Consider the following 16,577-nt stretch of genomic DNA (forward strand, 5'->3'; position numbering starts at 1 on the left):
AATAGAGTAGCATTCCATCATAAACATTCACCTCCTTTTAGAATATTTCAATACAAGTATTTTAATAAAGATTCTTTCTTCCCTTTACTTTCTCGCAATTTATTTTACTGCTTTCTCTCTTCTTCCCCATGTTTACGATGAACATGAGTGAGTAGACTTCTTCTTGTCTTGGGATTGTTGGGAAAGTCTAATGACATAATCCTAACGAACCAAGCTTTAACCCTAATTCTATGTAACCATAACTTCTAATTTAGATTCACCGTTTTAACGTGGATTAACCATTATCAAACTGTAGAAGCGAAAGTGGAGGGTTTGATAATTGTTAATCCATCATCCCAAACATCAATTCATAAAGCGAGAGCGGAGCTTTGATGTTGAACCAAGTGAATCTAGACAATAATTGCAAAGGCAGCGAAATAGTCTTTGCAATTATTGAGACACAAGTAGTTTCAATCCTTATAAGCATCCTCTAGTAATCAAGTCAGCGAAATAGGCTTGGTTACTAGAAGTAAACTCTCACCGGACTTTCATCGGAAAGGTGAGGGGCTAAAGGGAAACCGGTCTTTAGAAATTAAGGTGTAAACCATGGAATTAGAAGTTAAAGTCTTGTCTAGTGAAAGATTTGTTATTATGACAAACCAATAATCCCAAGGCTCTTTATTATTATTGTTATTTACCTTCAGCAATCAAACCTCCTTTTTACAAACTTTCTTCTCCTCTAATCATTCTTTTTAAGTTAATTAAGTTGAACAACTCCCTTGTGGAACGATACTCTTCTTACTACTATTACTTCGATAGACCGTGCACTTGCGGTTTGTTTCTATCAATATGTAATCAAATGTATGGAGAATAAACTATGGTTTGATTCATCTGTGCTCAAGCAAAGGAAATCAACCAAATGATTATGCAGAAGAATAAAATCTTGGAGAAGACCAAAAAAAATTTGTAAACTAATAAAATAAAATAAAATGTAAGTTAATCATAATGGAAACAAGAGTGACTGCATCAAGGTTTCAGCACATTGTTGTTGGCATAGTTCTCCACCAGAAACTTAACAAACCTTACTTAACTATAATAAGATAATGCTTTCTAAACAGCAAGACAATGCTCAAAATCTTAATTGAGAAAACCTAAATAGCCTTGGCTATAATGTGTTCCATGCTACTCTCAAGCCTCTTCAGATGATCCTCCAGAACATCTATTTCAACCTGCTGGTTATTCTCATCAATCAAATTTGTGGCCACAGCAATTGACGATTCGATCTTCTTAATTTCCATTGAGGTGAGCTTTATATTAATATCCTTTTTCTTCAAAGCGTTTCTCATTTTGTAAATGTAGTAATCCAATTCATTCACTGCTTTGGCCTTCCTTAGGAATTTCATGTCTTCAATATGGTAATTCTCAGCTTCTTGAATTAGCCTTTTAATTTCCAAACTTGACAACCTTTCTTTGTGATTGGTTATCTTAAGCACGTCTGAACTTCCAGAAGCATTATTCTTAGCTGAAATAGTCAAAATACCATTTTCATCAATAGCAAAACAGACATTTGAAAGATGGCTGCCACGAGGAGCCGGGGGAATTCCATAAAGATGAAAAGAACCGATCAAATTATTGTCACTAGCTCTTGTTCTCTCACCCTCGTAAATCTCAATCAAGTCATAAGATTGATTATCTCTAGTTGTGCTATATGGTTTTGTCTTTTTGACAGGAATGCAAGTGTTCCTAGGAATCACCACATCCATGATACCTCCGAATAATTCCCTACCTAGAGACAAAGGTGTAATATCCTGAAGCACCAACTTTGGAACATTCTTGACATCTTCACTCAACAAAGCAGCCTGAACAGCTGCCCCGTAAGCTACAGCTTCATCAGGATTAATGCTATTGCACAACTCCTTCCCCTGGAAAAAGTCCTGTAATAATTGATGTACTTTTGGAATCCTAGAAGACCCACCGACAAGAACAACATCATCTACTTTGCTCTTGTCCATCTTAGCATCAATAAGACAACTCTCAACAATCTCCATACACTCATTAAAAAGGTCCATATTCATTTCTTCAAACTTGGCCCTATTGATCGATGAAGAAAAGTCGATGCATTGAAATAAAGCGTCTACCTCAATAGTAGCGACAACAAGGAAAGAAAGTGTTCTTTTTGCCCTCTCGCAAGCGGTTCTCAACCTCCTCAAGGCTTTTGGATTTCCACTAATGTCCAATTTGTTCTTTCTCTTGAACTCTTGAACAAAGTAGTTCACCATTCTGTTATCAAAGTCTTCTCCTCCTAGGTGAGTGTTTCCAGCAGTAGCCTTAACTTGGAAGACGGTATCCTTAATTGTTAGGAGAGACACGTCAAAAGTACCACCACCAAGATCAAAGACAAATATATTACGTTCTCCACCATAATCAGTTCTCTTGTCAAGGCCATATGCAATAGCTGCAGCAGTAGGTTCATTCATTACCCTCATAACATTGAGGCCTGCAATAAGACCAGCATCCATAGTGGCTTTTCTTTGAGAATCACTAAAATAAGCGGGCACCGTAACAACTGCATTCTTAACAGTTGACTCTAAATATGTCTCAGCAATTTCTCGCATCTTCGTGAGTACCATAGATGATACTTCTTCAGCATAGAGCTTCTTCTCCTGATCCTTGTACTTAACCGTAATCATGGGTTTGTCATCGACTCCAGCAGTGACCTTAAATGGCCATAAAAGTATATCATCTTGAACAACTGGATCACTAAACTTCCTTCCCAACAACCTCTTAGCATCTGAAAATAATAAAAAATATAAACAAGTTTTAATTACTCAGTTGGTCACTAAACTCATACGAAACTTTAAAATAGATCCATGAACTAATGCGTGTATTGGTCACCATGAAAATGTCAATAATTTGATATTAGGGCCTTCCACTCTTAAACAATTTGTACTTAGGTTTTCAAACTTTTAAAGGTAGTAATGAATAGATCCATGGACTATAAATATTAATAATTGTGTCAATGAACTTGTCAATAATTTGAAATTAGGTTGGTCCTTCAGCTTTTAAATAAGACGGGCTAAGTTGTCCCTGACATTTTTAAAGGTAGTAAACATTTTTTTAAGTGGTGTTGTTTTTATTGCGAAACTCAATTGTGATGGACACAACAATATTATGATCAAATTTTGTGCATCAATTGATGTGCGCATCACTTGATTTCGCGATGAAATTGACTATGCTGCAATAGTATCAAACTGAACAGAAGCAGCAAAATAATATTGGCATTATGGAAAGGAACAATGCTTTCATTTTCTGTGTCTCTTCATTTTCACATTTGGGATGAGGCTGAATCTTCTTTTATCTCTTTCATTAGTTGTTTTTCTTCTCTTGTTTGTAACTTGTTATAGTTAAGTTACTACCATTATTTCTTTTCTACAAATGAACCTACAACTAGGGCTCCAACGGCCGATGAAAAAGTTTTCCATTTTTATTTCAGATTGTTTAAAACACAATCTGTATTTGCTAGTTCGAAAAATGTTTGTTACTGTGACCATTGAGAACTCGAAAAAGAACTTTCCTAGAATCAAAATTTTTTCTTGGGAGACTAATTTGTCTCCAATATAAAAATGTACGGGACTAGTAAATTTGGCAGAGAGAAAATTGTGAGAGACTAAATTAGACATTCATCGAGTTTTCAAAATCTGAAAGGACAAAAAGAATAGCAAAGAGATTACCAAAGACAGTATTTTGAGGGTTGGCAGCAGCTTGATTCTTAGCAGCATCACCAATCAACCGCTGATTTTCTGTGAAAGCAACAAAAGAAGGAGTTGTTCGGTTGCCTTGATCGTTGTGAATGATTTCAACTCGACAATGTTGTTCCTGCCATACTGCAACACATGAGTACGTTGTACCAAGGTCTATTCCCACAGCACATCCTTCGTATTTTCTTTTCATCTTAACTTGCTAGGTTTTCTTCTTGTTTTCCACTCACTAACAGTAACACTTCCAAAGGAAAATACTCTGAAATGACTTTGCAGTTAATGAAAACTCCCCGTATTCTTGCACAAATAAAGTACAAAGGAACTGAAACAGCAAATTATATGGGAGTTAATGCACCAAAAGTGGGAATTAATATGTCACACATTACTATACTAATACTTCTATACTACTCACTCCGTCTCACAATTATTGCCTCTTTAGCATTTTTCATTTTTCTCAAAATAATTGTCCCTTTACAATACTAATGCAGCATTTATAATTTTTTTTATTATACTCTTATTTATTGAATTTCATCCAACTTAACTACTCCACTAACTACAATTAATAAGAGTATTTTAGTAAATATTACTAATTTTACTATTGAAATCAACACAATTAATCATTTCCTTAATAATCGTGCACAAACTTAAACGACTAATATTTTAAGAGAGAGTATATATAAAAAAAATTACGCCGACTTTTTCTCTTCCAAGATAGGAGTAAATTCAGATGTTAAAAAGAAGGTAACAAACTCAATGCTTATATTCCTTAAAAAAAAAAAAAAAAAAAACTCAATGCTTATATGTACACGATATATCCATTTTTTTTTACTTTATCTTTTAAAACGTGTAACAAACTAGATCGAATATATCTTCTATTCTATAATATATTTATACTATATATAATATATAAAGAAAATATGCTTAAAATACATGAGTTTAGTGTTTAGGCTGAATTTTTCATTACCTATTTTACCCTTCATTAAAATATTTTATTTACTATTTTATTCTTTAATAATATAATTTTAAATTTTAATTCAAAAATTACATTCCATGAAAATAGGAAATATCTCACTACAATAGAAATAATATTACTATATGAAGGGGATTGAGATTTTGGACTGAATTTTTTATAATTTCAATTATATCGTTAAACAAAATATTAACGTTATATTATTGGGGTATTAAAGAAGATAATGATTTATATTCTATTTGTTAAATTACTGTTGATATTGAAAAGGATAAACATGTTTTTTATTTCATATAAAATACCGTTCATAATTTACTCACGTTAGCGCAATAAAAAGAGCGGAAAGACAAACATGTGAGTGCCCGTCTTTACCCATTTATAAAGAGAATACATAGGTTTAGGCTGACATTTTTCTTACCTATTATACCCTTTATTTATAATATTTAAATTTTTAATTAAAAATATTAAATCTCATCAAAATAGGAATATTCCACCACAAATAGGAACAATTTTTTTATTTTGAGAGGAATAGGAACAATATTATATACACTATATATAAAAGGGATATGAATTTTGGACTGACTTTTTCTTATTATTCCAATTACACCATAAAATAATTTTCCTATATTAATGTTATATTGTTTTTTTAATAGATGTTATATTGTTAGTCTTATTAAAACAAAATATTATATTTGTTAAATTATTGTTCTCATTGTACATAATTTATTAATAATTATTGTTGTCATTGAACACGATTTATTAGTATGGTTGGACAAAATAATTCTACTTTCAAATGGTTTGTTGAGTTTGTTACAGTTTAAAAGTCACAAATATTTGTACTTAAAATTTTAAACAAAATCAAAATTTCATGTAAATTAGTGCGATAAAAAAAGCTAAATGACGAGCATGTGAGTTCCCGTCTTTCCGCTAGTGGAAAATAACGAGGTTTTAAATATTAAGAAGAAAAATCCTTAAAAGAAAATATTGAGGAGAAAAAGGAGAACTAGAGAGAGCATTGGGTGGAGCCTGAGTTTGGACAACTCGAGTGTAGTTCTGATTTTACGTGACCTCGTTCTATAGTCTAGGTTGACTATAATATTTTTTTAATGAGACATGTGTCAATGCGAATAAAATAGATGAAATATGAGCTCGCATTGGTTTTGGTGGAGCCCTTGTAGTTGTCGTGTTGGTAGAAGCAAAAAAATATCAAAAAAATAATAAATAATAAAAAAATATCACAACGTAATTAAAATATAATCTGAAATATTTTAAATTAACATATAAAATATTACGCATCATATTATTTAGCCAAATAAAATGCATCTAAAATATAAAAAACAAGCGCATATTACAATAAATATAAAAGACTTAGGATTAATTAATTAAATTTAATATTAAATAAAATCATTGGTATAATCTATATAATGTGCGGGCAAGGGGGCAGGGTGGGCCCTAGAGTGTCCGTACCCGTACCTGTTCAAATTTGCGGGTAATTACCCGAGCCCGGGCTCGTATCCATTAGTGTGGGATTTACCCACCCATCGTTGATATTTTTTTTGCGGGTGTCCATTGGGTTTGTGTCCAATTGTCATCCATATAAAATGAATTCTTGGGATTCATTGCAAACTCTAGCGGAAGACATCAGTCTCACATGGTACATAATGGGGATTTTGATGACATCAATCGAATGAAGATAAACGAAATCATACTAATCACCTTGGAGAATTCACGACTTTAGAAAAGTTGTTCAAGACTGCAACATTGTTGAATTACTGTTGAAAGGCTACCAATATACACGAGGAAGAGGGTGAGATAGTAATGGAGAAACAGAAGAACGTTTGGAGTCTGGACCAAGCAACTTTATTGCAAATAGATCAGATTATTCATCAATTTTTATTGCAGTTGACAAATATGGTGAGAAGCATGGTAAAGAAGCAATTTAGATTAAAAAAATGCTTGGTTGGAGGAGGAAGACATAAAAAAGGTGGAACCACTTAATAATTAAAATGTGATGTTACATCTCTCCTCCACTTAAAGAATTTTCGTCCACATTCATTCAAACACATCAAATAAGCACAGAGATTCTAAATAATTAAAATAATAATAAACTAAAAATTAGGATGTTACAACTCTCCCATCCTTAAAGAATTTTCGTCCTCGGAAATTACCTGAAGGAAACATGGGATATGCTTCCTTCATCCGATCCTTTAACTCCTAAGTTATGCTCTCTTCCGTAGGTCCTCCTCAAATCACTTTCACCAAGACAATTTCCTTTCCTCTCAACCGCTTAACTTCTCGATCTTCAATCCTCAATGACATAGTCTCCACGGTCAAATTATCCCTTACTTGCGAAACATCCACTCAAATCACATGTGACGGGTCGTAGACATATTTCCGAAGTTATGACACATGAAACACACTATGGAGATTCAACAACGACTGTGATAACGCAATCCGATAATCCACTTATCCTACCCTCTCTGTAATGTAATACAAACCAATAAAACGCGGTGTCAACTTCCTAGACTTCAAAGCACGTCCAACACTAGTCACCGGGTTAACCCTAAAAAATACATGATCTGCAACTTGAAATTCAATATTGTTCCTCTGTTTATCATGATAACTCTTTTGTGTACTCTGCGATCCTTTATCTTCTCCTGAATCATCTTAGCCTTCTCCGCAATTTGCTGAAAACTTTCCACCGACTCATACCAACGCAACGGTGTTCCACATCTCCTTCCATACAACGCTTTAAAAGTATACCAATACTCGAGTGAAAACTGTTGTTGTAAGTGAACTCAATCAACGATAAACATTCATTACAACTCACTCCTTGTTCCAAAACACACTCCAAATCACAAGTTTCACTAGATAAATGATAAAAAACACATTTAAACCAAAATTAAATTAAATAATATTACATCCGTTAAAAAAGAAAAAAAAAACTAGCAAGCAAAGAGGGTGGGTCTTAAACCCTAATAACCTTGAATCTTCACCACGAAGCTGCAGAATCTCACTTCTCACAACCATGTCTTTCATTTCCAACAACTCCAAGCTTCTCCGATGGCGTCCATCTCTCCACTCAATCTTCCCCTCCACCTCCCTCTCCCGTTTCTCCACCTCTACTTCCATCGCCGAACCTCTCTCCGAACCAGACCTCCCTCTACAAACCCCACCCGAACCTCCCTCCGAATCTCACCCTCCACAACCCCGAACCCGGACCACCCAATCCCAATCCCAAAACCCAGAACACATCATCACCCGCATGCTCACAAACCGCGTTTGGACAACTCGCCTCCAACACTCAATCCGCTCCGTCGTCTCCAAATTCGATTCAAATCTCGTTTACAACATCCTTCACTCCACCGCCGCCGCAAATCCTGATCAAGCTTTAAAATTCTACCGATGGCTCGAAAGATCCAATCTTTTCATTCATGACACTAACACCACTCTCAAAATGCTTCAAATCCTAACCCGTTATAACAAACTTAATCACGCTCGTTGTATTCTACTTGATTTACCTAAAAAGGGGTTACTTTATGATGAAGATATGTTTGTTGCTTTGATCGAAGGCTATGGTCGCGCTGGGATTGTTCAGGAAGCTGTTAAGATCTTTCAGAAGTGTGATCAAAAGAGTGTTAAGGCTTATGATGCTTTGTTTAAGGTGATTTTGAGGAGGGGGAGGTATATGATGGCGAAACGGGTTTATAATGCTATGTTGAGAGAAGGTATTGAACCTACTAGGCATACTTATAATATTCTGCTTTGGGGTATGTTTTTGTCTTTGAAATTAGATACTGCTGTTAGGTTTTATGATGATATGAAAAGTAGGGGTATTGAGCCTGATGTTGTGACGTATAATACTTTGATTCATGGGTTTTTTCGGTTTAAGAAAGTTGATGAGGCAGAGAGTTTGTTTGTGGAGATGAAAGGGAAGAATTTGATGCCCAATGTGATTAGTTATACTACTATGTTGAAAGGGTTTGTTGATGTGGGGAAGGTTGATAGGGCGTTTGAGGTTTTTGAGGAGATGAAGGATTGTGGGATTAAGCCGAATGCTGTTACGTTTACTACGTTGTTGCCAGGGTTGTGTGATGCTGATAAAATGGTGGAGGCAGGAAATGTTTTGGGGGAGATGGTGGAGAGGTATATTGCTCCTAAGGATAATTCGGTTTTCATGAAGTTGATGGAGTGTCAGTGTAAAGGTGGGAACTTGGATGCTGCGGCGGATGTGTTGAAGGCGATGATTAGGTTGAGTATTCCTACGGAGGCGGGTCATTATGGTGTGTTGATTGAGAATTTCTGTAAGGCTAATGTGTATGACCGGGCGGAGAAATTGTTGGATAAGTTGATTGAGAAGGATATTGTGTTGAGGCCGGAGAATTCCTATGAAATGGAAGCTAGTGCTTATAACCGGATGATTGAGTATCTGTGTGACAATGGGAAGACGGCGAAAGCGGAAACGTTTTTTCGGCAGTTGATGAAAAAGGGTGTTCTGGATCCAGTTGCTTTTAATAATTTGATGTGTGGACACTCGAAAGAAGGAAACCCTGAATCTGCACTTGAGATTGCTACGATCATGAGTAGGAGAAAGGTTCATAGTGATGCATATTCCTATAGATTGCTTATCGAGAGTTACTTGAGAAAAGGAGAACCTGCTGATGCTAAAACAGCTTTGGACCACATGCTTGAAGCTGGACATGAACCAGATTCGTCCCTTTACAGGTCAGTTATGGAGAGTTTGTTTGAAGATGGCAGGGTCCAAACTGCAAGCAGAGTAATGAAAAATATGGTGGAGAAGGGGGTGAAGGAGAATATGGACTTGGTTTCAAAGATATTGGAGGCCCTTTTCATCAGAGGTCATGTTGAAGAAGCTTTGGGCAGAATTGATTTGCTTATGAACAGTGGATGTGAGCCTGATTTTGACCACCTTCTATCCATTCTCTGTGAGAAAGAAAAGAGGATTGCTGCTCTCAGATTGTTAGATTTTGTTCTCGAGAGAGACATCATCATTGACTTTTCAAACTATGATAAGGTTTTAGATACTCTCTTAGCAGCAGGAAAGACCCTCAACGCATATTCCATCTTATGTAAAATTATGGAGAAACGAGGTGCAACAGATTGGAGCAGCCGTGACGAGCTGATCAAGAGCCTTAATCAGCAAGGGAACACAAAGCAAGCAGATGTCTTGTCGAGAATGGTCAAAGAAAAAGCGGCAAGTCCTCCAAAGAAAGAGGGAAAGAAGAAAGCAAGTAGAGCTGCATAATCTGTTCTCTCTTCATTTTCTACTTAAAGTTTTAGAGGTGAGACTTATTAATGGGTTTTGGTTGTAATAAGTTGTTATACGAGGAAGAGAAATCATAAATTGTTTTTCATTTATAATCAAGAACTTTGATTCCTTCCAGCTGATCAGTGATTTGTTTTGACACATTCTTTTCTATATTTTATTTAGTCTACTATCAAGCTCTCAAGCTGTGTAACTTGTTATTTATTTTCTCTTGGAATGACATGAGATGTTTGAACTGAAATCAAACATTTCTCAAATTTACAAGATTTGTGAATTCTTTTAGTTCTCTTTTATTTTGCTTTCCGAAATTCCTATTTGACCGTTCTGAATATACAAGGTGTTAAATCCGTCCAACTTCCAAAAACTGCCACCATCAGCCATGGGTAGATATATGGATTATCTAGAAGTCTGTTCTGGATATATGGTCTATGATACAAACATCATTTATTCATGTATATCACAAAACTTTGCCCTAGTGCGTTTGATCTGATTTATATGCAAATGATAGATCTTATTTTGCTGATGTTTACTTATATTCTTGAACTGTATAATCCGTGAAATACGTCATCATATAATTCATACTTTTTGCTTGTGTTGGTCTGGAAAACAAGTCTGTCATTATTCCAACTTCTTAAATTGCAATCAGCAGTTGCGAATTTTAGTTTTGCAGCAATGCATGGTTGTTGCCCCTGCCCTTGAGGATGTTGAGCACCGTTGCTACTGGGTTAGCTATTTGATGCCTGCGGGCCCCGTAGTGACAATGCTGGAGGTATTGCCGAGGTGACAGGCATGAGTGATCATATCTGTGAATGAATTGATGTCGTTGATGCTACTAGCAACACTACTGCTGCCATTTGATTATCATGAAATATTAACTTAAGTTGCACCTTATTAGTTCCACTTTTATAAGGTACTGCTAAAGTTAACTGTTCAACCAAACTGGTGTCGTCTGTTTGGGGTTCTTTAAGCATGTTTTCATGACTTAAATATGTCTCGGATTTTCGAAGGGAACAATATCTACTATTCCATGTTGATGATTGTGTGTTTGGTGCATACAGCTTTTGTACGTTATAGCAATCCTCTATGCAAAGGAATTGGTTATTCAATTCAAAGGAATTGTAAGACCCCCTCAGTGGTTCCCCTGCCTCTCAATCCTACGCATTTCGATGCCAATTAATATAGTTGTTATTATTATAGACGACACAGAAATTTGTTCCTCAACGACAACAAAGATGACACACATTTCCACCCTACGCAAGGGGTGTAATCTAGTTTTAATGCTTGTTTGTTTTCACGTCTACATGAGCAATCACTGTTTCGATTTTTTTTTTGTTAGTTGAAATAATCACTGTTTCGGTTGTAGCTACCTATTGGAGTGTTGCTTTCAACACATGTTTAAAAGTTATCCACTATATAAAGTTATCCACATGTTTAAAAGTTATTACTATATTTGCTTCCTTAACCATTGCCTTGAGGGCACTGGTTAGCATTTTCCTATAATAAAAACAAACATACAATCAGTCGGGGGATTAGAAGAAAAGACAAGGAAAACAAAAGAGTGATTAGGCAAATTGATCCTAAAATGTAAGTATTGACCAAAATAGTCTCTCGATTTTATAAATTAACAAATACATCGTGAAATTGTAAAATGTTATTTATCATGTTTTATTTTTCAATTTTGGAGGATCAAAATAGATTTTATCATTTGGATAATTTAAAGAACCGATTTTGTTTGTAGAATTGATTCTACTTGAAGTTAAAATTTATAACTTTTCCCTTCTCCAACTGATTTTAACCTTAAAATTATTGTTAAATTCACTTTTGCATAAATACACTCAAACATAAATCATTTTACATTCAACTCATTTTTATTTAGAACCAATTCATTCAAAATCAATTATTATCACCGTCACACACTTAAAATAATTTTTCCGTTATATACTATGACACGACACATTAACTAAACATGTTACATTGTATGTGAGATCATATGATACAACACATTGCACGTTGATCCCACGCATGTTACATTGTATGTGAGATCATATGATACAACACATTGCACGTTGATCCCACGTCAATTTTAGTTTATAAGAAACTAAACTTGTCTATGAAATTTTAGTTATCTTATGGAAAAATTTATCAATTACAGGGAGAAAATTTATGAGAAAAAGGGTAAGAAAGACATTTACCTTTTTCTTTCTTTTTCGCAGTAATAAAAAGAAGAATTTATGAAAAGGACAGAGATGGTAGAACTACCGGTCAAATTAACTATTTCTTTAGTGCTATAAATCAAATTGAATTTGAAAAAGTTAAAAAGACAAGTTAAAATTTTCTGTAAACGCACAACGGAAAATTTCTTCCAAATTCGAAATGGCGAAAGAGATCGAAACTCTTACAGAAGATGAACGACGCGCACTTCGTGGTAGCAAATTCGCTCCTCTTCCCATTCTTCCCAACTCCCACAAATCCAAACCCAGGTAGGGTTCCTCTTTTAATTTTACGCTTCATAACTAACCCAACCAACCAATCAATTGGTGAAATTTTTTATTTTGAATTCGTGGGTTGATTTGTAATTCCTTTAATTTTAGTGGGTCTGATTTGGATTTGTGATTTTTGGAGTAGATTGGCTCATCCTGGTGGACCTGTTGCCACGAATAAAGCGGCGGCTTTGGCTAAGTTTTTGGAGAGGAAGTTGAAGGAACCTAATGGATTGGCGTCTATTAACCCTGATCTACTTGAAGTTGCTGTTAAAAATGCTAAACAAACTGTTTCTACAAGCAATGGTTTGAATTTCTCTGTTTTTGTTTGTTGTGTGTGTTTGATTATTTCTTTTTGTTCATTTTATTTGGTTATTAATTGATGATGTGGTGATTGGTTTATGTTTTGTTACTGTAATTATTTGTATGATGATGATATGAAGTGTTTTTTTAGTGATTATTGTGGAACGATGGGTTTGACCTGGCTTATGATAATTTGATACATATTTGTATCCGAGTATCCGATACAGATATATGATGATATATGATACAATGTGTTTAGGGTACATATAAAAAAGTCACAAAATATGCTAAATATATTATTGCAGTCCATTGATGATGACCGAAAATATGATGAAAATTTGATTAAGAGAAGAAATGGTGAACTGGTATAAATTGCATATGTTATTATTAATATGTAAGTGGGAAAATAGGGATTAATAGTTGAATAGGTGATATGTTGTCATGTGTGTTTTTCTGTTATTGGGTTTGGCTTGTGATAATTTGATGCATATATTTATAATCCTTTTGCCATGTTTACTAAGAAATGTTTTTTTTGAGCAATATAAGAAATGTTATGTTTGGGAATAGTAAATTAGTGATTTATGAGTGTATTGTGGTAACTGGTAAGACATGGTAGCACCAGTTGTCAATGTGATCTTTCCGATTTCATGGTCGAGCTTTCCTGCTTGGTTGTTACTTGTTTGTAGTATTAGAATGAGGGAATTTTGATATATGTATAATATATATTGTGTCTTGGCCTTTTGGGTAACACTTGTTCCTACTTTTTGATTGCTCGCACGCATGCACACCTTTACGCATGGCCAGATTAGAGTCAGTTGACATGTATATCCCCTCTTCTCTCTTATCTCCCATTTAAACCCGTTGTTAGGGCAATTCATGGCCACACATGCAGACACCATATCCTAGAGCCAGATTAGGGACACAGCATGCACACACCATATCTTAGAGCCAGATTAGGGACTCAACATGCACACATCCTCTCTTTTCTCTTTTCCTTTTGAATAATCTTAAGGAGGTTTTGGGGGGGTGAGATGGTCGGATGTAGAGGAATTTTGGTGTTGGTGTCCGCAATATGGAGGTAAGTTTTCGGTAAAATCAATGTATTCGTTGTTGGAGGATTTGGTTTTATTAGACCCTAGATTGGGTGAGGCGGAGGAACGTGCGTTTGTGTCTTTGTGGAAAAGCCCGGGGCCTTTGAAAGTGATTGCCTTTTCTTGGAAGCTCCTTTGTGATCGCATTCCTTCTAGAGTTAACCTTGCTAAGCGTAATGTGCTTGATCAGGAGAGTCCTACTAGATGTGTGTTTTGTGACAAGCGGAGGAAACATCATTAATCTTTATTTTTGCATCACAATGTCTTGTTTGAACTGTTGTCCAAGGTGAATTGGCTAGGCATCAGCTCGACTACCCCACAAAATTTGTTTATTCAAATGCCATGTTTGATTGGTGAGTCCACAAGGGGTATTGGTTAATAGGCACGTGGCAATTTGGGTACTTTGGAAGTCTATAAACGATCGGATTTTTATTGATGTGGTCAAGAGCGTTGACGCCATTTTTGAGGGAATTAAGGCGATATCAGGTAGGTGGCATCTTGGTAGATCGAAATCGCCTCCTTGCCTCTTCTATGAATGGTGTTGGAATCCTCATGATTGTCTGAATAGGTAAGTTTGGTGTGCTGTAGCTTCAGGCACTCTTGGCAGGGGTGTGTTGGTCTGCTGAAGCAGTCTGGTTCCGCTGTCTGCTGTGTCTGGATGTTTCAGGTCTGGTTGTGCAGTTTAGAGTTCTCTGCTAGCTGCTGTGTTGTTTTGAGTCTTTGCTGCTGTTTGGTTTCAGTCTGCTGAGCAGTGTGCGTTTGGGGGTTGTTTTTCTGGTCTGGCTGTGTCCCTCGGCTGGCAGCAGTTCTGTTTAATTGGGTGCATTGGTTTAGTCTGGGCAGTAGCCTTTGGTGTTTGCCTAATGGTGGATGTAGGGGTGCTTTGATGTGCTAATTGGTGGTGTTGTTGTAATTTGCTGTTGATCGTTGTAGGTGTTTTTGTGTTTTGTTATCCTTGTATTTGTTCGGTTCTTGCGCCCCTTGTTCGTCTTGAGCTTGGTTGCATTATTACTCGTCTTGAGCTCGGTTGCATTATTAATAAAATTTAGCCGTTTCAAAAAAAAAAAAAATGTTAGACATAAGCTTTCCTGTCAGATATGGATTTATTTATTTATTTCTATAAACATTAATCTAATTTGTATTATAGCCATTAAGCTAATATTTTATGTCTCTCTTCAATTGAATTTGTAGGATAGTCATTAAGTGTTTCCTTTGTGATTCTCTTCAATTTTAGGTGGTACTTCTAATTCAAAAAGAAATGTCCGGCATGTAGTATCCTTTGGCGACTCAGATGCAAGTGAAGAGGAACAAAATGATCTCCCTGCGGTAAAGGAATGCAAGAAGAAGAAAAAGAAGAAGAAAGAAAAGAAGAAAAATAAAAAACGAAAGGTCACTACTTGTTAATGTGATTGGTTATTTTCCTAGACACTTTTACAATGTCAACAACTAGCATGATTTATGGTTTCTTTCCTCACAGATGAAAATTGTTTGGTGGAGCTTTTGCTATAATTTATGTTTTAGATGAGCTACAAACATAGCATTATGAACTTGTTTTTGATTTTCAGTTTATTTCTTTCAGGATGTGATACTTTTAGGATGACAAAGATGCAGATAGGGCGTTGTCAGAAAAATTGTTATTCATTCAAATGGTAATATATGAATTTAAGAAATTAATTCAATAGGTTAGTATCACTATTAAACAACTGTGTTTCTTAGGAAAATACTCAAGTTAAAATTTCACACGACTGTCTTGTGAAATTTGGGTCTAGTTTCCTTTTCTTAGGAATTAAATGTGACCCTATTGGTATTTATTGATATATTTTTAGACAGAGGTAAACAAAATTTCACATGACACGATCATATGAAAGTTTGAAGAAATTATTTACATTGGTAGGTTTTGAATGCAGGTCATATAATCCTCCTAATTCAAATTTATCCATGTTTTTATTAAGATTTCTCTGTTAATTTTTATCCTTTAGATAATCAAAACCTATTATAATTGTTGATGATGATGCGAGGGATTTCCAAATTAATAAAAATCATGTGATACACATTGGATGACCCAAAATTCAGTGTACGACGTAAAATTGATGTGAGAACAGCTGAGCAGTGGGCACCCGACTGCTGTTTGCCAGGGCGCTAGGCTCCCTCTAGCTTGTGCAAAATCAATGTTTTCAAATTTTTTGGGTTCCAAATATTGCATCTTCTTTATGGATTTGATATTGAAATGTAAAGGTGTGTTCTTACTACATGTTTATTACATGACAGTAAACGAATGAATAAACACATCTCTTGATTAAAAAATCTGATCATGAATGATTGTGACTCTCGGTTAATATTGTATTTTTTCCCAAATGAATTGTCTCTTGCTCTATATTAGTGCAACGGCCACTACATCAAGACACACATAATTGAGGCTTGTTCTCAGGCATTTTTCACCATTTGCATTCACTAAACCATTATTTTATTTGCTAGTGCATGAGAGTAGAGTAAGTAAGAAATTTTTTGTTACTCATTTTAATAATTGTTAGATGGTTGATAACAGGGTTGTAATGGAACAAATGCATGAAATAGAATGAATTCTTATAATTATAAACAACATAAAATGCATATGAATGAAACCATCATTTTTTTTTTTGATCAATGAATGAAAACCATCATTGTCTTCTCAATAATTGATAAACTACATCTTTCATGGAAAAACTTCAAAAG

The 16,577-nt window shown here is 35.2% G+C and overlaps 3 protein-coding genes across 4 annotated transcripts; 2 read left to right on the forward strand and 1 right to left on the reverse strand.

Annotated features, from left to right (window-relative positions):
- Positions 1-959: 959 nt before the first annotated feature.
- Positions 960-3,930, reverse strand: LOC146945478 (heat shock cognate 70 kDa protein-like). Its single transcript, XM_085748841.1, has 2 exons — positions 3,711-3,930; positions 960-2,770 (listed from the first exon to the last, which is right to left on the reverse strand). The coding sequence occupies exons 1-2, from the start codon at positions 3,928-3,930 to the stop codon at positions 1,131-1,133; spliced, it is 1,860 nt and encodes a 619-aa protein (XP_085604967.1). The 3' UTR covers positions 960-1,130.
- Positions 3,931-7,701: 3,771 nt separating this feature from the next.
- Positions 7,702-10,255, forward strand: LOC146945479 (Tetratricopeptide repeat (TPR)-like superfamily protein). Its single transcript, XM_085743812.1, has one exon. It carries the CDS (start codon positions 7,733-7,735, stop codon positions 9,968-9,970), a length of 2,238 nt encoding a protein of 745 aa, XP_085599938.1. The 5' UTR covers positions 7,702-7,732; the 3' UTR covers positions 9,971-10,255.
- Positions 10,256-12,301: 2,046 nt separating this feature from the next.
- On the forward strand, positions 12,302-15,796 carry LOC146945480 (E3 ubiquitin-protein ligase). Of its 2 annotated transcripts, none has more exons than XM_085743815.1 (4): positions 12,302-12,471; positions 12,617-12,771; positions 15,100-15,254; positions 15,445-15,796. In XM_085743815.1, the coding sequence occupies exons 1-4, from the start codon at positions 12,365-12,367 to the stop codon at positions 15,463-15,465; spliced, it is 438 nt and encodes a 145-aa protein (XP_085599941.1). In that variant the 5' UTR covers positions 12,302-12,364; the 3' UTR covers positions 15,466-15,796. The 2 variants fall into 2 exon arrangements, with proteins under 2 accessions (XP_085599941.1, XP_085599939.1); XM_085743813.1 differs by having other exon boundaries at positions 12,307-12,471; positions 12,617-12,777.
- Positions 15,797-16,577: the final 781 nt, after the last annotated feature.

The sequence above is a fragment of the Medicago sativa genome, chromosome 2 (assembly GCF_051527215.1).
Source record: "Medicago sativa cultivar Bolivia chromosome 2, Bolivia_mono, whole genome shotgun sequence".
Lineage (NCBI taxonomy): Eukaryota > Viridiplantae > Streptophyta > Magnoliopsida > Fabales > Fabaceae > Medicago > Medicago sativa.

Excerpts from the sequence above, each read along its gene's own strand:
- LOC146945479 (XM_085743812.1), top strand. The coding sequence starts at position 7,733 with ATGTCTTTCATTTCCAACAACTCCAAGCTTCTCCGATGGCGTCCATCT.
- LOC146945480 (XM_085743813.1), top strand. The coding sequence starts at position 12,365 with ATGGCGAAAGAGATCGAAACTCTTACAGAAGATGAACGACGCGCACTT. Across the intron at positions 12,472-12,616 it reads TCCCACAAATCCAAACCCAG|ATTGGCTCATCCTGGTGGAC; the intron begins GTAGGGTTCCTC and ends TTTTTGGAGTAG. Across the intron at positions 15,255-15,444 it reads AGAAAAATAAAAAACGAAAG|GATGTGATACTTTTAGGATG; the intron begins GTCACTACTTGT and ends TATTTCTTTCAG.
- LOC146945478 (XM_085748841.1), bottom strand. The coding sequence starts at position 3,930 with ATGAAAAGAAAATACGAAGGATGTGCTGTGGGAATAGACCTTGGTACA. Across the intron at positions 2,771-3,710 it reads CCCTCAAAATACTGTCTTTG|ATGCTAAGAGGTTGTTGGGA; the intron begins GTAATCTCTTTG and ends TATTATTTTCAG.